The sequence below is a fragment of the Muscardinus avellanarius genome (assembly GCF_963383645.1).
Source record: "Muscardinus avellanarius genome assembly, chromosome: 19".
NCBI lineage: Eukaryota > Metazoa > Chordata > Mammalia > Rodentia > Gliridae > Muscardinus > Muscardinus avellanarius.
In genome coordinates this window covers 33,438,815-33,461,349 of record NC_137805.1, presented here as the reverse complement: position 1 = coordinate 33,461,349, position 22,535 = coordinate 33,438,815, and the positions used below count along the sequence as shown (strand labels likewise).

The 22,535-nt window shown below is 56.8% G+C and overlaps 1 protein-coding gene across 1 annotated transcript in view; it reads right to left on the bottom strand.

The window, feature by feature from the left end:
* CDH22 (cadherin 22) overlaps positions 1-10,047 on the bottom strand; it is a gene marked incomplete at both ends in the record, with an annotated part of 76,421 nt that extends 66,374 nt beyond the window's left edge. The window contains one exon of the mRNA XM_080716765.1: positions 9,766-10,047. Coding sequence (XP_080572891.1) covers positions 9,766-10,047 — 282 coding nt within the window. The remainder of the gene's footprint in view (positions 1-9,765) is intronic.
* Between the last annotated feature and the right edge of the window lie 12,488 nt (positions 10,048-22,535).

Sequence of the window (22,535 nt, the reverse complement as noted above, 5' to 3'; positions counted from 1 at the left end):
ATTACAGGTGTGTGCCACCATGCCCGGCTTCCTATTTTATTTTTTTTTAATTTCAAAACAGGGTCTTGCTAAATTGCTAAGGGTCTGGCTAAGTTGTTGAGACCAGCCTCAAGCCTGCAATTCTCCTGTCTCAGCCTCCCAGGTACTGGGATTACAGGCATGTGCCACCAGCCCAGTTTAATTCAGGACTCTTAAAAAAGAAGCCCTAGAGGATTAGAGGAATAGGGTGTGTGTGTATGTGTGTGTGTGTGTGTGTGTGTGTGTGTGTGTGTGTGTGTGGTACTGGGAGTAACACCCAGGGGTATTCTACCTCTGAGATGCCCCCCAGCCCTTTTTTTATTTTTAATTTTGAAGCAGGGTCTCACTAAGCAGCCGAGGCTGGCCACAAACCTGTGACCTTCTTGTCTCAGCCTCCCAAGTACTGGGATTACAGGTGTGTGCCACCATGCCTGGCTTAAGAGAACATTTCGCTACCTGATTTTACAGATTAAAACTTTTGTGTTTTCCCTAATGAGGACCAGAGAAGGGGGCTGCTTTGGTCTAGGTGAGGCTGCCGAGGAGCTGCCCGGCCGCAGCCTGGGCTCTCCACTTTCCCCCAAGCCTCTGAGCAGAGCCGAAAGGGAGGAGGGGTCACGCAGCCTGGCGAAGCCATCGTCTCCCGTGTGTCCTCGTGCAAGTCCCTGTGCATCTTGGGACCGCTGCTCCATCTGTAACATGACAGTCATAAAGCATGTCCTCCCAGGGGAGTTGAGGGGCTCACTGAGTCGGGAATCTCCTAAGGCCCTTAGCAGCTGCCTGCACCAGTGACATGTGTAATATTTAACAGCCAGCATGGCGGGCACCGCCTGTGGTGTGCCGCTGCGGCAGGGCCCAGGCAGGATCCCCTGGCCGCTGGATCACGGAGCGATCCATCCGAGGGGCTGAACACCGGGGTGGGGAGAGAAGGGGCCTGCCTGCCGCGGGCCTGAAGGTTTTGTGCTGTTTTAACAATGGACACAATGATGCCTGTTTGTATTAGCCGAAAATCATCCCTGGCTGCGACATAATAAGTGTCCAATAAATGGTAGCTCTCGTTATTATATGATTACGACCTGATCGTATCTGTAACTGGGATTTCAGCCTAGTACCGCTAGACTCCAGATCTCAGGCTGTTCTCAATGCACTGAGATCTCTTGAGGGAGGAGCCGAGAAGTCTGTTTTCTTGCAAATGGAAACACCTAAGACTTTACCCTCCAACGCCCAAATCTCCGAGGCGGCTCTGAGCAGAAGCAAATCCATCCCGAGGAAGCCGGTGACTTCGGGCGGGTCCCTGCTCCTCTCTAAGCTTCTGTGGAGATGCGGCATGAACGAGACAATCCCTAAAGCCCCTTTCAGCCTGGGCTGCCACGAACGCGGCCCCCCTCAGCGGGCAAGCAGGTACCAGTGAATTGGTCACGAAGAGGGAGGAGGGCCCACCTCCTGCCGCGCAGGGGGAGCTGGGTGTAAATTCTGCTGGTGGAACTTTGTGTCTGAAAGGTGGATTATAGAAGTGCCATTTGGAAGATTGAATGGCCCATAAACATTTTCATATTTCATTAGCCGATTAATGGGCATCTCTCTTTTTGGCGAGTCTGCTGATTCTCAGCAGAAATCGCAGGGAGTAAATGGAGGCGTCTGGTGGAACCTTTCCGGGTCCCCATCCTGTTATAGATTGCCCCAATTAATGCCCGTCCCGGGCTCCACCGAGAAGCCTTCTTCCTGTCCAGTTACTGTTAATAGATTTCTCATAAGTGGATGGATTGTAAAAACCTCATAACTCAGTTTAATGCCCCCAATAAAATTATCTCAGGACGTCGGCCCTGAATCATTGGCACTGCCGCAGATCAGGAGAATTGTCTCTCCTGTTTGCTGTTGGTGGTTTTCACCGCCTTTGCCTGGGGGAGACGCGCCGGAGAGGGTAGACTTGTTCCCTCTCAGACGCTCTCCGCTTCCCAAACAGACCTGTTTTCTGCCTATTTAATCAGCAAGCATTTCCTTTTTTGTGGCACTAGGGATTGAATCCAGGGGCCTTCTACCTCCAAGCCACACACCCCCCCCCCACTCTCCTGCCCATTTTGTTTTGAAATAGGGTCACACTGGGTTGCTGAGTGTCCCAAGTCCTGGGATTACAGGTGTGCGCCATCATGCCCGGCTCCGCCAAGCTTTTTTTTTTTTTTTTTTTGCGGGTCTTGGGATGGAACCCAGGGGCATTCAACCTCCGAGCTACACCCCTGCCCTATTTTTTATTCTTTATTTTGAAACTGGGTCTCACTGAGTTGCAGAGGGCCTCACTAAGTAGCTGAGGCTGTCTGCGAACCGCGATCCTCCAAGTCTCAGCCTCCCGAATGCTGAGATTACAAGCGTGCGCCACCACGCCTGGCTCCGCCAGGCATTTCTGAGCAGTAGAGCGCTACAAATGGCACTGGGGGGTAAGCTGAACACCCATAACCTTATTGGCCTTTGTCAATGCCCTAAAAACATCACTATGCCCATGTCCTGGCTCTGCCACTCACGAATCCTACGGCCAAGGGCTTCTTGCTTTTACCTCTCCACGCCCTGTTTTCTCACCCAAGAAATCCGATGGAGCCCTCCCTGGCCCGGGTGTGGTGAGGATGAAGCGCGGGCCTGTGTGCAATGGCCTACGCAGTGTGTGGAAGGTTGAGTCCTCCTTCCCTTTCTATCCCCTGGGTCCCCGCTGCCTTCAAGCCTTGACATCTTAACTCAGACCTCAGACAGGGGTCACTTCTCAGTGAGGAGTGGGAGGAGGGAGTGGGACCCCGAGATGATGTCATCGAAATTCTTCTATGCAGTGCGACACGGAGCTCAGGCTGGGGCTCCGCGGCTGCTCTCTGGGGACTGCAGAGTCAGACAAGGCTGATCGCCCGGGGTGGGAGCTAATAGCTTGCAGCTTGGCTTCAGGCTGGGCAGGGTCCTGGCTCGGAAGTGGAGAGGGAGTGCCTGGCTCTGCCCGAGGAGGAAGATATTTCTCCAGACTCTTCTCTGTGCGTGGATGGAGGATGAGGCTCTCATTTACTGAGCACCTGCTATGCATCAGACGTGTTGCGGGGCCACCTGCGGAAATCTAACTTGACTGGTGGCGTAGGGAAATGTGGCCCCACTTTCTAGGTGGAGAGACTGAGATGGGCCTGGGTGTGTTTGGCTCCAAGGTACAGGTCGGTCCCTCTGCAGCCGGGGAAGCTGGTCAGTCCGCATATACAATGTCCCCGGCAGAGGTGGAGGGAGGGATCGAGGAGTGGGCGCGGCAGTGGCTGGGTGGCGAGGCCGGGGAGTGGCCGGTCTTGACCCCAGTCCCTGACCTCGCACCCAGCGGGCCTCGTTCCGCCATGACCTCGTCCCTCTGAGCCTCCCTTTGGTTGTTTGAAAAAGGACTTCGGATCCCAAATCAGGGAGGGTAACGGGGTCTGAAGTCAGGAGTGGCTGCGCACTGGCTTCGGCTCTGTGGCTGGGCTGCCGCATGGCCCCGGGCCAGCGCCTGCCCTTCCCTGAGCCTCAGTGTTCTGAACTGTAAATGGGACTGATAGAGCTTCTTCGCAGGCTCCGAAGATTCGTAAGATAATGCCTGGGAGCTTCCGGCACCTAGGTGCTCAGTGTCGATCTCTTTCTCTTCTTATTCCTCCCGGTCTCGGGTGGGATTGGGGGCTGCCCACTTTATCCACATAGGGCCCTGAATCAAACCTCAACTCACTGGAGATCCGGGGCTTCACCCAATACCTTCTTATCTTTTTTTTTTTTTTTTTTTTGTCAGTACTGGGGATGGAACCCAGGGGCCTTCTACCTTTAAGCTATACCCCCAGCCCTATTTTTTTTATACTTTATTTATTTTGAAACCGGGTCTCACTGAGTTGCAAAGGGGCTCACTAAGTAGCTGAGGCCGTCTGCGAACCTGGATCCTCCTGTCTCAGCCTCCCGAAGGCTGGGATTACAAACGTGCGCCACCACGCCGGGCTCAATACCTTCCTATCTTGCAAGCTGGGCTTGTTCCCTCCTGCTGATAGCCCTCTCCGATGCCCTCCCATTTGGCTGAAGAGACCTCACCTGGCTCTGTCCCTGTGCCCCGCACATGCCTCTCTATCCCACACGTTCCTGTAACATCAGCCTGGCACACCTGGGGCCCTGGCTGTCCTGAGCCCTGGGCACGAGCTAAGCTCACCCATCCATTCTGTCTGAGCTCCCCATGCCCTGCCGCTGGTGCTGGGTCCCCTGAAACAAGTGCAGAGAAAACACGGGGTGTGGGGGGAGTTGAGCGTGTGCATAGCAGGGTACACCAAATAGCTATTTCCATCTCCTAGCACCCCGCACCAAGCATCCTGAGGAAATTAACAAGAGCATAGATAGCTGTCTTCTGAGACTTCTGGAGGGGCCGGTCACTCTGTTTGACCTCAGGGACACAAGAGCTAAACTAGTGAGGAATGTTCCAAGCACCATTTCAGACCCTGTAATACCTCGTGGCTGTCTCATGACTCTGAGAAGCGGAGACTGTCTTTCTCCATTGGCAAACAGGCCCAGAGAGGCCCGGATCCTACCTAAAGCCACACAGCCAACAAAGGACCGTCCGAGGCCTGCCTGACACTCCTCTAGAGTTCTCACAAGAGCTTCAAGCAAGGCCAACCCCGGAGGAGAAATCACCCCCAACCCGAGCCCTCGATCATCAACAACACGAAACACACAGAGAGTGATTACTCCTTATCCCAGGGGGCTAAAAAATGGGATTTACGAGGCCATTAATTACTTCCTCCTAATTAAATCAAAATTAAATGCGAGCAGAAGTACGTTTTCCTTATTAAAGACAATTAAATGGACAGTGCGGCTACGCAAATAAAACGAGCCCAGGATTTAAACGGAAAGCAAATCAAATAAAAAGCCTTCCCCGGAACGCGAGGGGTCCGTTCACGCCGGCGCAACTCGTAAACCGGGAGTTCATCAATTTCCTTTAAATATTAGCAACTTAATTAAATCTGCTCTCCTCCCCACTTTAATCCTGCCGTATATCTAAAATAGATCTCACCGCCCACAGGAGTTGGTCATAAGTGCTGACCCCATAATTCTATCTTTTTTTTAAGGAAAAAAAAATTTTAAATCCTACAAAATCCACATGCAGCTGGCAGACGCCCCAAGGGAAATTAGAGTTTGGTAAAGGGATTAGTCAAAGTACCCCCGATTTTATGGAAATGCCGGGAGGTTGCTCTGGGGGTGGTTGTTGCAGGAAGGGGCGCGGAGGTGGGCCGGGGATGCCCGGTGGGGGCTGGGCCGCAGAGGGCTCCGTTGCCCGGCGGCTCCCACGGACGCCCACAGGCGCCTTTGGTGAGCGATGAAGAAGGCGGTTGTAAAATAGGTTACTGTGGGGCCGGGGTTCACCGCGCCTGATGCCGTTGCTAAGCTACCTTTGGGTTTCGACAAGGACGGATGCTCGGAGCAGCTCCCCGGGGCGGGGGACCAGGAAGCAGTGAATTCACTGAAGCCATAGAGAAGCCCTTTCTCTCCAAGAGCCAGGGAGCACGGCGTGAGCGCGTGTGCCCGCGTGGTGTGCATGGGGGCGTGTGCACCCACCGGCACTTGCACGTATCCCGGGCTCAGCTGGAGAGGGGACTGGTGGTCTTTAAAAGCCCAAGCTCACATTGCTAGGGTGGGCGAATGACAACCTCCTTCCCCAATTAGCGGTGAGAAACTCGGCTGTCAGGTTGCCTTTGGGACTCCAGACCGGGGCTCACAGAATCTAAGTCGGTGGTAGATTCCAGGTGGGGGAAATACGGGGTGAGGTTGTAAGAATAAAAACTAGCCAGGCAAGGCGCTGCGTGCCTGTAATGCCAGCACTTGGGAGGCTGAAATGAGAGGATAGCGGGTTTGAGGCCAGCCTGGGCAACTTAGTGAGACTCTGTTTCAAAAAATAAAATAGGAGCCCACTGTCGTGGCGCACGCTTGTAATCCCAGCATTCGGGAGACTGAGACAGGAGGATCGCTGTTCGCGGACAGCCTCAGCTACTCAGTGAGGCCCTTTGCAACTCAGTGAGACCCTGTCTCAAAACAAAGAATTAAAAAATGAGGCTGGGGGTGTTGCCCGGAGGTAGAATGCCCCTGGGTTCCATCCCCGGTACCACAATAAATAAATAAATTAAATTAAAATAGGGCTGGGGGTGTAGCTCAGAGGTAGAACGCCCTTGGGTGGAATCCTTAGTACCACACACACACGAGGAGCACAAGCCAGCCCCAAGCCCAGGCCAGGAGCGGGTGCTGTTCTGGGTTCTCCATTTACGCTAACTCACTGGTTCCTGGTGGTAGCCGCACTCGGCAGAAAAAGAAATTGAGACCCAGCGAGGTCAAACAGCGGGCCAAGGGGAGTGAGAACCAGCTTCAGCCGCACACAGGCCGCGGACCTCCCTAAGGATGCGCCCGGCGCTCAGAGCTGCTGCGAGGGAAGCCCTGGGCCCGCGCAAGGCGTGGCGCGGAGCGGACGGAGCGCCCAGGAGCGCCGCGTGGGCACCGGTCCAGCGTCGGGACGCGGGCTGCTACCATTTTGCAGTGTGGTCCTGATGCGATGTTCTCCACTTCTGGGCTGTGTTTGTTTTTTTTTGGTACTGAGGATTGAACCCAGGGCATTCTACCTCCTAACTGTATCCCAGCCCTTTTTAATTTTTTAGTTGAAAACAGTGTCTTGCTCATTGCTGAGAGTCTAAGTTCCTGAGGCTGGCCTCGAATCTGTGATCTTCCTGTCTCAGCCTCCCAAGTGCTGGGATGACAGGTGTGTGCCACCACACCTGGCTCCGTCTCCCTTATTTATTTATTTATTTATTTATTTGTGGGTCTGGGGATGGAACCCAGGGGCATGTGACCTCCGAGCTGCACCCCCTGCCCTACTTTTTATTCTTTTTATTTTGAAACCGGGTCTCACTGAGTTGCAGAGGACCTCACTAAGTAGCTGAGGCTGTCCGCGAACCACGATCCTCCGGTCTCAGCCTCCCGAATGCTGGGATTACAAGCGTGCGCCACCACGCCTGGCTCTCCCTTATTTATTGACTAAACTCAGGGCATTCTACCTCTGAGCTATACCCCTGGCCCTAGTTTAGTGTCTAATTTTGAAAGAGGGTCTCACTAAGTTGCTGAGGCTGGCCTCGAACTTGCAATCCTTCTGTCTCAGCCTCCCAAGTCCTGTGATGACAAGCTCTCCCACTGCCTGGCTTGGCCTCCCCTTCTCATCCATGGTCAACAGGCTGGGGCTCAGGGAGATGCCATGGGGCTCTTGGGACCGTCAAGGCCAGCAGTGGTTCAGCAGATGTTTTTCTCCTCTTGCAGGACACGGGTGGCTGGGGGCCTTTGCTGCTGAGCCTCAGCTCTGGGTGGGCGACAGGGCGGAATTGCGGGAGCCGGCCACCTCACTGATACTCGGGCAGCTGTGTAGGTCCAGGTCTGAACAACCAGGCTGGAGCTGCCCCTCCTCCCCGGGGACTCCCGCAGGATCCAGGGCTCTGCCCACCCTGACCTCGGCTTCTTGGCCCACAAAGGGGAATGAAGATTCCTACCTTGCACTTTAAGGATTAAGTACATTGTATGGGAGATATATATATATATCCCCACAAACAAACAAGCCCCGGGCCAAACCCTTCACGCGCTCAGTTCTTTTTAAAATCCACAACAACCTTTGTAAGAAAGATCTCTGAGCCCCACTTTCACAGATGAGGAGGCAGAGAGTCTCAGGGCTGTGAGTCTGTTGTTCAAGGTCACGGGGAGAATGGGGTTGGGGGGAGGCACAGACCAGGCCTCCAACACCGGTGTGTCTGCGCCCAAAGCCTGCGTTCTCAGCTGCTCACTCAGCATGCAGCGGGCTCAAGTCCCTCCTTCCCCACCCCACCGTCTCCCTAACCCAGCCCCGGTGGGGTCAGCAGTGCCGAGCTCCGCCCACCAGGGCCTGAGCCCCCGGAGCGGCGTCTGTCCCATCCTCACGAGGCTCACCTGTAGCGACATACCTCAGTGGAAAGAGGACCAGGGACTACTACTGCGGGGAGGCCTGGGAAACCCTGAGTTGCCTGCCTGTGGGCACACCCAAAGCTTTACGTCTAGGCTTTTCTCCTGTGCCTGCCAAGGATCCTGAGCCCCGAGCCTCGGGACTGCTCACCTCCCGACTCTCAGACTCACTCAGCACGCAGGAAGCGCTGGAGTCGCATCCCCACTGCTGCCCACAACTTCCTGCAAGGCTGACCTTAATTAAAGTCCAAGAACCGGCCCTGAGCACCGCCCTGCTGCCAGCCGGCAATCGCCCTCCCCTTTAAGACCTCAGCTGCTGACTTATCGCTGAGTGAGCCAGGCTCCTTCAGGCCTCCAAGCTGATACAAAGACTTGGTGAACTCCTATTCAAACACCAAAACCCAGTCCAGGCGTTTTCTCCTCCAGGAAGCCAACCAGCAGGTACCATTCTATGAGTACCCGCCCGAGGCTGAATGGTGAGGCTCCCCAAATGACAGAGTTTGGATCTTACTGATTTTTGTCTCCCCAGACCCACACCTGGGCCCCGCAAGGGGCTCGGGAATTGAATAAATGAATAAAAGTCCTTCTCCATCCCTTATTTTCCTGGGGCACAGGTCCTTAGGCAACAGTCACAAAGAGAGTTTGAGAAGGCAGCTTTCATTTATTCATTCAACAAACAGCGGCAGCGCTAAGCATTGGGGATATAATGCTGAACGAACCAAACACAGACTCCTAGGAGAGACACATTAACGACAGAATCAGACTCACGTGTGCACAATTAGAGGGTTATAAAGGAAAGACACAGGGACCGCAGAGGGCATGTAACAAGGGTCTGTCCCAGCCTGGTACGGTCAGGAGGGCTTTTCTGAGGACGTGGCGTTTGCATGGAAACGTTAGCGTTGAGTGTGAATTCAGGGCAGGAAGCGAGCCAGGAAGAGGGCAGTGGCAGGAGGGTGCGTGGGGTCTGGGGGGACTTTCAGAAGGGCTTTGGAGTGTGAGGGCCCGCTCCTGTAATCCCAGTGAGACGGGAGGATCGCAAGTTCAAGGCCAGCCTCAGCAACTTAGCGAGACCCTGTTTCAAAATAAAAGACAAAATGTCCCTAGATCCAATCTCCAGTACCATTTTTTTTTTTTTTTTTTTTTTTAAGGAATGGGTCTGGAGGGTGTGACTGAATCTCAGAGGCATAGATCTTTACAATCCACGGGCTGGACTTTGGCCTTGACCCCAAGCTCACGGAATGCTATTTGAGCATTTTATTTATTTATTTATTTGTGGGTCTGGGGCTGGAACTCGGGGGCATTATACCTTCGCGCTACACCCCCAACCCTACTTTTTTAGTCTTTTTATCTTTGAACGGGGTCCCACTGAGTTGCGCCAGAACCTCGCTAGGTAGCTGAGGCTGCCTGCCAACCGAGACCCCCCCAGGTCTCAGCCTCCGAAGGCGGGCATTACAAGCGTGCGCCACCACGCCGGGCTCTATCTGAGCATTTCAGGTGGGGAGGCCAGGACGTGTGTGCTATGGGATGAGATGTGCGAACCTGTATCTGCAGGCCACTAGCATCTGGGGACGGGTGGGCGGGGTTTACGCACTAGTGTGGCATTCAAGAGGGGGGGCAGAGAGAAGGGCAGGTCTGGAATAGAGGAGGGGGCTCCAGGCCATCGTCTGTCCCAGCCTGGGAAGGGACCCGGGACAGGAGCTGGGGTGGGGGCCTCAGATCTCCACCATGGCGCCCGGGCACTGGCCAGCCTGGCCCGGGGACCCCATTTACCTTGCCCACGTACAGGGGCTCGGTGCCCGTGTACTCCTCCACCACGAAGAACTGGTTCCACACCCAGCCGCGCTTCACGCGCCCGGTGCCCGGCGCGCCGTCCAGCTGAGCCGCGGGCGGTGGGGACGAGGCCGGGGCGTTGGCCGGGGCCGGGGCCGGGGTGCCCGCGGCCCACAGGCGTCCCCGCAGCGGCGGCGGCGGCGGCAGCAGCAGCAGCAGCAGCAGCGCGGGCGCCAGCGCGGCTCCGGCCCGGAGCGCCCGGCCGTCGGGCCGCGGCCTCATCCTTGGGCAGCGCGCGCCGGGCCCCGGGAGCGCGGACGGGGGCACCGGGGCGGCGCCGCGTCACATGGTGGCCTCAGCGTGGCCGCCGCCGGCACGTCGCCCCCGACGGGGCACCCGGACCGGCCCGCGGCCCCGACTGCCCGGGCATGGACGGGACCCGCCCGCGCTCACCAGCGCGCCATGGCCGCTGCGCCCAGACGGTGCGCCCTGCGCGGGCTGGGGACCGGCCGACGCTGCGACCCTTCCGCTCTAGGGTGCTCCCCGCTCCATCCCGGGCCTGCAGGAGAAAGGAGAGAACAGCGCGGGTTGTGTGTCTTGCAGGGCACGTCCAGCACGCATTAAACACCTACTGTGTGCCTGGCGCTGGGCGGGGTGGGGCCGACTCAAGAGTGACCCCTAGTGGCCCTGTCTTCTGGGCGCCGTCTGGGTACCTGGCTCCCTCGCCCCACCCCAGGGTCACCCCTGTTCTCCCACCCGCCGCCAGGCCTCCACTGCAGCCCCCTCACCCAGCCCGAGCCACAGGAGCCGCCTCCCCGTCCCTGTGGCCCAGCCCAGTTCCCAGAAGGTCTCTCCCACACCCCATGAGTTCCAGAAGGGTCTTCAAGAGCCCCCAAGATCCTGGACGCAGAGTTCAGCCCCCAGCCTGCCACCCTCCAAAGCAGCCGAGGCCTTTTCATGGGAAACAGAGCTGGGGGAGGCTTCGGCCCTGCGGCCCCCCTCCCCCTTTGAGGGATGGCCCGCTGGGGTCCCAGGGCCTTGCTGGAGGTGGCCCGTGTGACTTGGAACAGGGCCACGACACCCCTGGGCTGGCCTTTGGTGTTTCCACATCCCCCATCCCCCACACCCTCCTTCTCTGAGTCTGAGGGACAGCCCCCCTCCCCACCCTGGCCGGCACAGTGTCCACAGATCAATCCATCTCCTTCTCCCGCTGCCAGCAGACCCTGCTTTCAGCAAGGCAGGATGGAGGGACTCAGGCCTACTCAAGCCCTAATGATGAGTAATGGCTTAATGTGGGTGTTTACAGGGGACAGCCGTGCCGCTTTAATGGAGGAATCCCAGGCACAGGGAGGAGAGCGGAGGTGAAGGGCCCAGGCCCCCTCTGCCGCCCAGGCCCAACCCGGCTCAGATCAACCCCACAGAGCCTCCACTCGGAGCCAGGTTTCGCCTGGACGCTGGGGACAAGGATCAGGACATGCCCCTGGGATCTGAGGACTGGGAGGCGGAGACAGGAGGGTTGCAAGTTCAAGGACAGCCTCGGCAACTTACACTCTCAGCAACTGAGTGAGACCCTGTTTCAGTGTAAATAATAATAATAATAAAATAGGTTTGGTGTGTAGTTCAGGTAGAATGAACTTGGGTTCCAGTAACACACACACACACACACACACACACACGTACACACACATGTTAACCATTAAATCTGGCATGTGGGCACGTCTGTAATCTTAGTATCTGAGAGGCTGAGACAGGAAGATGCAGGTTGAGATTCTCAGCGACTTAGAAAGATCCTGTTTGTGGAAGGAGTTTCAGGGCTAGGAGGCACCGGGCCGTTTGAAAGTGATGGTGAGGGTGAGGGGTGTCTGGGTGACGGTTCTGGGAACCTGGCGGTCAGCGCAGAGGGCCCTGCACGCATGGTCCCCTCAATCCTCCAGGCCCAGCCCTGAGCAGATCCCGGCAGACAGGACCCATGAACCCTCCCTGAGCACCTCCGCTCTCCTTTCTGGCCCGTCCCGTGGCGTGGGCCTGGGCACATGGCGGTGGCCTGATCTGCCATCCCCAGCCGTGCTCCTCCTCCAGGATCGTTCAGATTCCCCGCGCAGCGGCCTGAGCTGCTCGTAATGAGCTGGAGTTATGGGCGAGGGGCAGGCGTGCCCAAAGCTTCATTTCCTGCCGCTTATGACTTCCCTGAGCACGCTGCTGCACCACGCCTCGGAACAAACGGTCCCCCTGACGGCACCAGACAGGCAGTCCTAGAGCGTGAGCCCTGCAGGGACAGGGAGGAGGGGTGCGGGAGGAGGGGGATTGAGAGGGAGGCTGGGCCTCCTTAGGGAACGGTGGGCCAAGGGGCGGGCCTCGATTTTTGGAGGCCGCTGCTCACCCCCTCCCTCCTTTCTGTTATTTCTTTGTTTATAATACTTTTTATGGGGAGCACACAGGGATTCAACCTTTCATATATTCACTCATCAAACATCAGCCTCTACTGCAGGCAGAAATGCACTTCATTCATTCACTCATTCATTCATTCCCTCATATAGCAGACTTGTAGAATCATTTCTCTGTATAAGACAGTGAGATCCAATCAGTTGTTAGGAGAGAGAAGTGCCCCCCCCCCGGCTATTCATTTATTCTCTCCACAAATATTTAGCTGCACTTCTGTGATGCCGGCCCCTGGGCTGAGCCCCGGGGACAAGCAATAAACAAAATCCAGTCCAGGCCCTCCAGGAACTGACCTTCTGGGGAGAGAGGCGGTGGCAAAGGAAGAGTGTTCGGTGTAATTTCAGGAGCGGTGCGCGTTAAGGAGGAAGGGAGGCTGGGGAGCAGGAAGAGAAGGCCAGAGGGACGGGGTGGGTGCGTTGTTACGGGCAAGGGACCCATCGGAGGACTTCTCAGAGGAGGTGACCTTTAGTTGAGTCTGGAAGGATAAGGAGAAGTGGGGTGCAAACCAGCTCCCCACGGAGGATGGCGAGGGCAGAGGTCCCCAGGCGGAAGAGCTGAACTCTAGTTACAGCACAGGGTGGGTCTGGGGGGAGGAGGAGGCACACCCTGGAGGGAGGGCTGCCTGGGGCAGAGTCCTGGAGTCAAGGCCACCCTTCAGAGAGCAGGCAGGGGTAGACTCCGGGAGTACAGGGCTGTGCGGGGCCGCAAACCAGAGCCTGTGCTGCCCTGGCTTGGGCGATGCGAAGGGGTACCCGGGGGTGGTGTTCGCGGTTGCTGCTGGGTCACACTTGGCAAGATGAGGCTGCCCCTGGCGCGGGGCACCATGGTCTGCTCGGCCCTCCCCTGCCCTCCTCCACCGCCCTACACCTCCACTGCCAGGTCCTCCCCCAGGCAAGCTGGCCGCGTTCCCTGGCCGCTGGCCAGGTCCTCCCGCGCCACGCGGCCTGCAGGGCCTGCACACTCGGGCTCCTCCCCTCCCTTCCTGTGCCAGCTGCTTTCCCCAGTGGGCGACACCACAGTGGGTCTCTTGGCATTCTGTCCATCCAGGGGCAGCCGTGGAGTGCTGGGGCTGTGTCCTGCTCCCCTGGGACTCTCTGGGGCTGCTGTTGCGTGACAGCTTCCTTTCCTGGGCCCCGGGTCTCAACCCACTGCACAGAGCTGTTTAATCCCAAATGGAATTAAGAACCCAGCCATGGCCCGGCTCAGTTAATGTCGGCTGGGCCCTGCCCGCGCGGCAGCCTCGCCTCCCCACAATTCACCTGCGTGCCGGGGGCTCTGGATGCTCGTGCCCGTTCCTTGTGCGGCGAGCACATGTCTGCAGTCATACACAGGGCACCTGCTCACTCATTCATTCCACCAATATTTATGAGTTTCCGCTCGGTCGTTCTAGGCGCAGTGGAAATAAACAGGCAGAGACCTTGCAAACACAGACAGTAAGCAAATAACTTGTCTGCTAAGGTTCAAATTTGGTCTGTCCCTTCCGAAACACGCCTTGAAAGCTGATGGTCATTGCGGGGGATGTTGGCAAGTGGAGCCGAGTTTAGTGTTGCAGCCTGGAATCCCAGTCCTTGGGAGGCTGAGGCAGGAGGATCACGGGTTGGAGGCTGCCCTCAGCAATTTAGTGAGGCCCTCTCAGCAACCCAGCAAGACCCTATTTCAAAATTAAAAAAAAAAAAATTAAAAGAGCTGGAGTCGCCGGGCGTGGTGGCGCACGCTTGTAATCCCCGCACTTGGGAGGCGGAGACAGGAGGATCGTGCAGGTTCAAAGCCAGCCTTGCTGGCTTAAGAGACCCTGTTTCCAAAATATATATATGTATGTGTGTGTGTGTGTGTGTGTGTGTGTGTGTGTGTGTGTGTATTAGGTCTGGGAGTGTAGCCCGGAGATAGAAGAGTTTCCAGGAACTCCAGTGCCACCAAAATTTTTTTAATTAAAAAATAAAAATAAGCAATCATTTATGCAGAGTGGGCGGGGTTTGTTATTAAGAGGACATATGAACAGATAGGAAGTGGGCGGGAGGCTGTCCAGAAAGCGTTCCAGACTGAGGGAACAGAAAGTGGGAAGGCCCTGAGGTCGGCACACATTTGGGGTGAGGGGCCTGGGGCTGCTGATGTGGGGTGAGTATGGGGCCTGGCAGTGGAGATGTGGGTGAAGTCTGCTGCATGGCCTCTTGGCTTTCCCTGTAGTGAGATGGGCCCACCAGGAGGGGCTGGGCAGAGGAGTGATGCAGCTGACATGTTTTAAAAGGTCACGGTGCCTGGTTATTGTGTTAAAGTGGAGGAGGCTGGGGCTGGGGATATTTTGACAGGTAACTTAGGGTCACGGTGCAGTGGAGCGGGGGTCACGGTGCTGTGGAGCGGGGGTCACGGTGCAGTGGAGCGGGGGTCGCTCAGCTCTGGTCTCCTGGGGTCCTCTGGGCTGGGTCCCCGGGGGCTCTGCCACTTTGTCGGGGCCACAGATAGACGGGGTGATGTGGGAAGAACAACTTGACACAGCAAAGACACCAACCACAGTGACTCCAGAGATGGGGCCCTAGCATCCCCGCTAGGCCAGGGCGTCGCCGTCAGTGGTTGGAACATGGGTAGGCCCGGGGGTGCTGTGTGGCAGGGATGGGGGACCAGGGCTGGGTAGTCTCCAGGGGGTAGGTTGGCCAGCAGCTCTTTACTGATGGAGAAGTGTCTCCATGTCACGACCTTGTCACATGGAAGTGCTGTTCACCAGCCCTGGCGGGGGACCAGATGCCGTGATCCCCACTCCCAAGCCACTCACAGCTCCATCCACCCATCCACCCATCCATCCATCCATCCATTTACCCATCCATCCATCCATCCATCCATCCATCCATCCATCCACCATCCACCCATCATCCATTCATCCATCATCCATCCATCCACCCATCCATCCACCATCCATTCCCCATTCATTCATCCATCCACCCATCATCCACCCATCCATCCATCTATCCATCCATCCACCATCCACCCATCATCCATTCATCCATCATCCATCCACCCATCCATCCACCCATCCATCCATCATCCATCCATCCATCCATCCACCCATCCAGCATCCATTCATCCATCCACCATCCACCCATCCATCCATCATCCACCCATCCATCCATCCCCCATCCATTCATCCATCCACCCACCTATCTACCCATCTACCCATCTAATCATCTATCCATCCATCCGTCCACCAATCTACCCACCCATCCATCCATCATCCACCCACTCATCCATCCATCCATCATCCATCCATCCATCCATCCATCCATCCATCCCACAAACCCTGTGGAATTCCCTAATGCGCTGGACGGGGCCTTAGACATTCTTGGGATGGTGGAGACGCAAAGACACAATCCCCTCTAGGGAGCTCGCCCGGGGCCGCAGCAGCCGCTCAGCCTTAGAGGAGCAGTGTGTTTGCACCACTCGCTCCGTTATCTGTTTGGTGGCAGTTACTGGAGGCTTGTTGAGAAGCAGGCCGTGACTAAATGCACATGTTCACAGATGCGTAAGAGCCCGTCGATGGTAGCGGTAGATGTGTGTGTGTGTGTGTGTGTGTGTGTGTGTATAAATGGAACTAATCCAAGGCCTTGCACATGCTACTTAAGCACTCTATGGCTAAGCTACATCCCTGGCCTTTTCGTTTTATTTTGAGACAGAGTCCCACAGTTACCCAGGGTGACCTCAAATTCGATCCCCCTGCCTCTGCCTCCCCAGTAGTTCATATTACAGGCGTGCACCACCACGCCTGGCTCAAGAGACCAGTCTTTTAAAAAGTCACCATAACAGCCAGGTGTGGTGTTATACACCTATAATCCCAGTACTAGGGAGGCTGAGACAATAGGATCGCAGGTTCAAGGCCAGCCTCAGCACCTTGGCAAAACTCTCAACAACCTAGTGAGATCCTATTTCAAATAAAAAATTTTTAAAAGGCTGGGGTAGAGCTTGGAGGTATAATGTCCCTGGGCTCAGCCCCAGTACCACAAAAACACTGTAAAAAACAAGTAATAAAACAAAACGATGCATAGAAATGGAACGTACAGGAAGTGGGTCTAGCGGGGTAACCAGGGAGGGCTGCCTGGAGGAGGGGCGCTGGAGCTGATCCTTGAAAGGCAAACAGGACTCGGATATGAAGAAGGAGGGAGGGAGGAATCTTCAGGCAGGAAGAACACGAGCAGAGGAACCCTGGGGACCAGGGAGCAGTGGCGTCTGGCTGGGCTTTATGGTGTGTAAAAAGAGGGATGAGATCTCCAAAGGACAGGGCTGCCTGCAGACAGCCAATCCCTCCCCGTCCTGCCTTCCCGTTCCAATTGCAATATTCACCCTCTGTTGGGCCACGTGCTCAGACTCTCCTCTGTGAACAGTGATTAGTCTAAAGCCATAAGAGACATTCCCCTCTCCCCACGGGTGCCTTGTTTCTCGTGGCATGTGACACCATTTTGGTCAATAAAATATAAAGGGTGATCTCCCGGGGAGCATCTGAGAAAACATTTTTACTATTAAAAAGGAGATCCCTCAAGGAGAGATTTTTTTTTTGTTGATTTGTTTTCTGCATGTGTGTGTGAGAAATGGCTGGCGCAATGGCAGCTATTGGGGGACGATAAAAGGGAGACAGTCCATGAGGAAAGACAAACTAGTCTGTGTCCTTAATCACCCCTGAATTAACCCCCTCTGGGTCTTGAATCCATCTCTGGCCGCTGCTTCCTCCAGACTCTTGTCCTCTCTCCTCTGAACCCCCTCGCCCTGGCTGGCTGAGTGTACCCTCTGAGGCTTAGTGTCAGCTGGGAAGTCAAGCTTCTGAATGGCAAAGACCATGCCAACCCTTCTTCCTCCAGAGCCCAGTACAGCCCCGGGCCTGGGAGGACCGGGGACACTTGCTCCCTGGGCAACATGACTTTCCATCCCTGTCGCTTCACTGTGGCTCTGTCTGGGCCCTGGGCATCACTGCACCACGCACACACCATGTCCTTCTGGAGCCCAGGACGGGTGGCCAGCACACCCTTGCTGCCCGGGTACATCACGGCCTCGGCGCTGCCTGCCAGCTCGCTGGCTGCTGGCTCTCCTGTTTCTGGCTGTCTCCCTGGGGACAGAGGAAGGGCCTTTCCTCCCCACACAGCTGCCTCTCAGCCAGGGAGAGGGGCTGGGCACAGCGGCGCCCAGGCACCCAGAGTAGAGCGGGGCTCTGCACCGGTGCCGGCAACCTCCAGAATTGAACACTCCGGGGTCTAGGACCAGGAGGACCAGAGTCAGACTCGGGTTTGGGCCCCAGTTCCGTGAGTTTACTGTCTGTGTGACCTTGGTCGTTGGCTCTAATTCTCTGAGCCTCAATTTTCTCATCTGAAAAATGGTGATAATCGTGTTCTAGAGCCCACGCAAGGAATCAATGAGCGCCCGCTAGCGTGAGGCTCATGGCCGCCATTACTGCTTCGGGACCCCGGTTCTCTGCAGGGGATCCTGGCTGGGGAGAGGGAGTCGGAGCTACTGACCACTGAGCCATGGACTTATTTACCCTGACCTTCATTAACAACTGCTGATCGGGCCCCTGAGCCCAGGGGAGCAGAGGCCCAGGGGCGCCTCCTCTCCGGGTGCTAGGCTGGGGCCGGGGACAGGAAGAGCCAGTTCATCCATTTACTAACTCCACCTGGCACACCCGGCTCGTCTGTGCCCTCTCTCCATGCCCGCCTGGCTCCGGGTCTGCCACTGGAAGCTGTGCCTGGCAATCTGGCTGCCGTCTGCCCCGTCCGAGTCCCAAGGGCACGGTGCCCGTTGGATTGAGAGCCCAGAGCTCTCGGTGCTGGCAGCCGCCTGCTCCCAGCGGGAGGGGGGATTATGTCTACCAGCTTAGTGCCTTTCCTGGAGCCAGAAGGGATCCTGGCGGGATAATTTGAGGCCCGGAGGGGGCTGGGTAGACCACCTTAGCTGCGCTCCGCCTCTCTGCTGCTGGAGACCCCCGGTGGATGTCACAGTAGCGCCCTAAGCAAGGAGCTAGTTAACAGCTAGTTAACACCTCTGCATGCCTGTGACCCACTCAAGCCTGTGGCGGCACAGTGTCCAGCACCAAGGACAGCTCCCAGCACCAAGTAGCTGCTCAGTAGGGGTGCAGGGCGGCCAGATGGAGCGGCTCTCACAGGGCTGCGGGCGGGAGGCGCGCGTGTCCACGGAGGGGTCTGTTTCCATCCCGAGTGAGCTTGTGTCCGATGTGTGAGATGTGCCCAAGCTTTGGGCTTGGTGATATTAGCCAGGAAGAGGGGACCGGAAGAGCGGGCTGTCAGGCATCCCGTAAACACAGTCACGGCATCTGCAGAGGCCGGTCGGGGGCCTCCGGCCTCGCCCGCCGAGCGCACACCTGCATGGAGCCTGGCTCAGGCTGGATGGCTCTCCAGTTGGAACCTTTCTCCCCTTCCACTAGACTCAGAGCACTCCCCATCCCCGTTTTGGAGGAGCAAAGGGTTCGTCGTGCTCGGCAGCGCTGCGCTCGGCCTTGGAGATGGGTACTGGCGCTGGCCTTCATTTTCCAGGGGGGCAAACTGAGGCACAGAGGTTGTATGACTTCTCCGAAGTCACGCCACTGGCATGTGACGGAGCCTGGATTTGAACTCTGGATCTGAAGCCACTACCCACTGGGCCACTCGAGAGCTGCCTGTGAGTTAGAGTCAGCACCCCGTGCTGGGGCTGTGTCCCTGGGCAGATGGAGCCACCTGCCCCTTAGGCCTTCCCTGCCCCTGGGCCTTTGCTCCCGCGGGTCTCTGTCCAGGAACGCTCTTCTCTGGTTGCCCCGTGTCCAGCCCTCCAGCGGCCTGGCCCGGCTCTCCTTGGTCTGGGCCTCGGGCCGCCTGCAGGTTGTGGGGTCCCTGCTACTGATCTCTGCTCCCGGGCTCCCCGCTTAGCGCGGGGCTCGGCGCGGGGCTCCTCGCTCGGCGCGGTGCTCCTCACCCGGGAGGGACTGGAGGAAGCCTGCAAGCCGCACGGATGGGTGGCTGGGAGGACGCCCAGCAGGGCTGCCTGGACACGGCACACCAGTGTCCTGGGCTCCTTCTGGGGCAGCTCCCTTCTGCTTGCTCTGTTTGTTGATGCACTAGGTACTTCCTGAGCGCCTACTGTATACCAGGCCCTGTGCTGGAGGCTAAGGAGGCCTCAGTGAGGAGATCGGCAAGATCCATGCCCCGCTGGTTGTGTGTGTGTGTGTGTGTGTGTGTGTGTGTGTGTGTGCGCACGTGTGCATGCGTGTATGGGGGGGCTACATTAATCCAATAACCTCACAAACACATGTATAATTATCAAGTGGTATCAAGTAGATCGAGTTCTACAAAGAAAGTACGGGGATCCCACGTATCATGGGGGAGACTTTACTAGGGGTGGTGGGCCCAGGCAGGGGATAGTTTGGGCTGAACCCTGAAGATGAGTGGGGTATACCTGGTGCAGAGCCGTATCCGAGGGGCTGAAAGGTCAGGGCTGGAATGGAGTGGAGGCGCTGGAGGAACCGCCTAGGCGGGTGGAGGGCTTTGCATTTGGCTTGAGAGCAATGGGAGGAGGGGAGGATTTTGAGCAGAGAAGATGTGACCAGATACGTATTTGTTTGTTTGTTTATTGGTCCTGGGGATGGAACCCAGGGGCATTCTACCCCCGAGCTACACCCCCAGCCCTATTTTTAACTCTATTTTGAAACAGGGTCTCACTGAGTTGCGGAGGGCCTCACTAAGTAGCCGGGGCTGTGCACAAACCGTGACCCTCCTGTCTCGGCCTCCCGAATGCTGGGATTACAAGTGTGCGCCAACCACGCCTGGCTTTATTTTTTATTTTGAAACAGGGTCTCAATAAGTTGCTGAAAGTCTCACCAAATTGCCGAGGCTGGCCTTGAACCTACAATCCTCATCTCTCAGCCTCCCAAGTCCTGGGATTATAGGCATGCGTCATCACGCCCAGCGGTGAACATGGGTTTTTAAAGCGATGGCTGCACTTGTCACTTGAGCAAGCTGTGGACACGCAAGGCTGGAAGTGGGGGCCGGTAAGGAGGCGGGTGTCCATGTCTGGGCGTGGGAGTGGCAGAGGCCTGGGCCAGGGAGGCTGTCATGGGATGGGGAGGAGGTGACAGCTCTGAAATGTTTCAGAAGCAAAATGGAGCCGACGTGGTGATGGATTGAGCGCAGGGACCGAGGGAGGGAGAAGCCTCAAGAACGACTTCCCCGGTTTTATTTTCGTTTCACCTGACATTTATTAATCACCTACTAGGAGCCAGGCGCTGTCTTCGCCCTTTATGTGCATTTCCTGGCTGCTTATTCCTCCCAGTATCCCACGCGGTAAGTGATCACCGACCCTTCACTCCCATTAGGACGCGGCGCCGAGGGACGCGGGTGGGGACTCGTCCCGGGCCCCAGACCTTCAGGGGAGCCGTGGCCTCGGGGGGACCACGGAGAAGAGGAGGCAGGCCGTGTATATCGGGCTTCATGAGCCGGTAAGGATGATGGATGGCACTCGGGGAGCCTCGCCGCGCTCTCGCCGGGCACAGGGCCATCCAATTAGCTAATAATCAGAGCTAACGCCGACTTCCGTGCGGGGCGCTCTACCCAAGTCCTGACTGGATTCCCCTAACAGCTCTCTTTCATATTTCTATTACAGAAGAAGGGATGGTGGGTCCGAGAGGTTGAGGGACTTGCCCAAGGTCACACAGCTAATTAATAGTGGATCTGGCCTTCAAAGACCCTGCGGCCCCGGAAGGGAGGGCATGAGGATGGGCGAGGTGCTCAGAGGTGGCCGGGAAGGACAGGCCTGGGCTGGGCTCCGAGCGGGAAGCTCGTCCCTTGACCACTGCTTGGCGTGATTTGGCCCAGGACACGTGCATCAGGACCGAATGTGTGTCTGTGCGTGTGTCCGTGCACACGCACGCACACGCCTTGGCTGGCCCCGGCTCACCTGTCCAGGGCAACCACGTGGACCTCCAGCCAGGTGCCCCAGCCAGCACCTGTCTCCGTCCCGCCCCACCCAGCCCGCCTGCCGGTGCCGCGGCCCAGCCGCGCTGTACATCATGTTGACAGTAGAAATTACATCCCGGGCTGCTGTTTTACACCGCACCCTGTCAGAACTCACCGCAGCCCAGTGATCAGGACAAATTGAATACATTCCTGGCCGTGTCAATATTTATTCCATTTTACAAACGCGGCCGGATGGGGGGCAGGGCCCGCCGCGGTGCCCTGGAGCAGGCCCCAAGCCCACGCCTCTCCCTCCGGGCAGCCGGCCTGCCTGCTTCCCTCGCCTCCCCTCTCCTTCCGCCTCCTTCTGGAACTTTCCTAACCAGTTACAATTGTGAAATTCAACCATGATACAGAATTTGGCACAAATAAAAAACCACACAGCATAGCTAATAATTACAAGACAAACCGACGGGTCCGCCCTCCGGTCAGAAGAGTGGCAGCCGCCGCCCTCAGAGCCCCGTCGTGGGTCTCCATGCAGAGCCCTGGCTCCCTCTGCGCTGGCCTTGACGAGGACCAGTTCCTGCCTTTCTTACTGCCCCATCTCACTGTGCCTAGCTGCCGCAGTTGTTTTTTTGTTTTGCTTGGCTTTGAGCTTTATATAAGTAGACCCCTACTGTATACACTCTGCTTTTCCATATTACATTTGTGAAACTCATCTTGTTCTGCGTGGCTTCCTTTTCACTGCTGAATAGTATTTTACTGCGTCAATATGCCACCAGTTCCAATCCAGTCACCCTTGCCCTCTTTTTTTTTTTTTTTTAACAGAGTCTGTTAAAGTCTGTCTCTGTGGCTCCCTGAGGACAAGTTGGGGCATGGCACAGCATTGGGCCTTTGTCCCCACACATCACACCTCCAGCAACCAGCAGGGAAGACTCCACCTTCCATTTTTCCCCACAGGTAAAACACTGCCCTCCAAACCAAGGTGAGGACTGAGGTGGCCCCAAGTGCCCAGTAGTCATCTGTAGAATACAGAGCTGGGAGGCAGCCATTTGTAGAATGCAGAACTGGAGGCAGCCATCTATAGAATGCAGAGCTGGGGGGAAGCCATCAGTGGAATGCAGAACTGGGGGGCAGCCATCTGTAGAATGCAGATCTGGGGGCAGCCATCAGTGGAATGCAGAACTGGGGGGCAACCATCTGTAGAATACAGAACTGGGGGGCAGCCATCTGTAGAATGCAGATCTAGGGGACAGCCATCAGTGGAATGCAGAACTGGGGGGCAGCCATCTGTAGAATGCAGATCTGGGGGACAGCCATCAGTGGAATGCAGAACTGGGGGGCAGCCATCTGCAGAATGCAGAGCTAGGGGCAGCCATCAGTGGAATGCAGGGAGGAGGGAGGTGCTGGAACCTGGTTTAG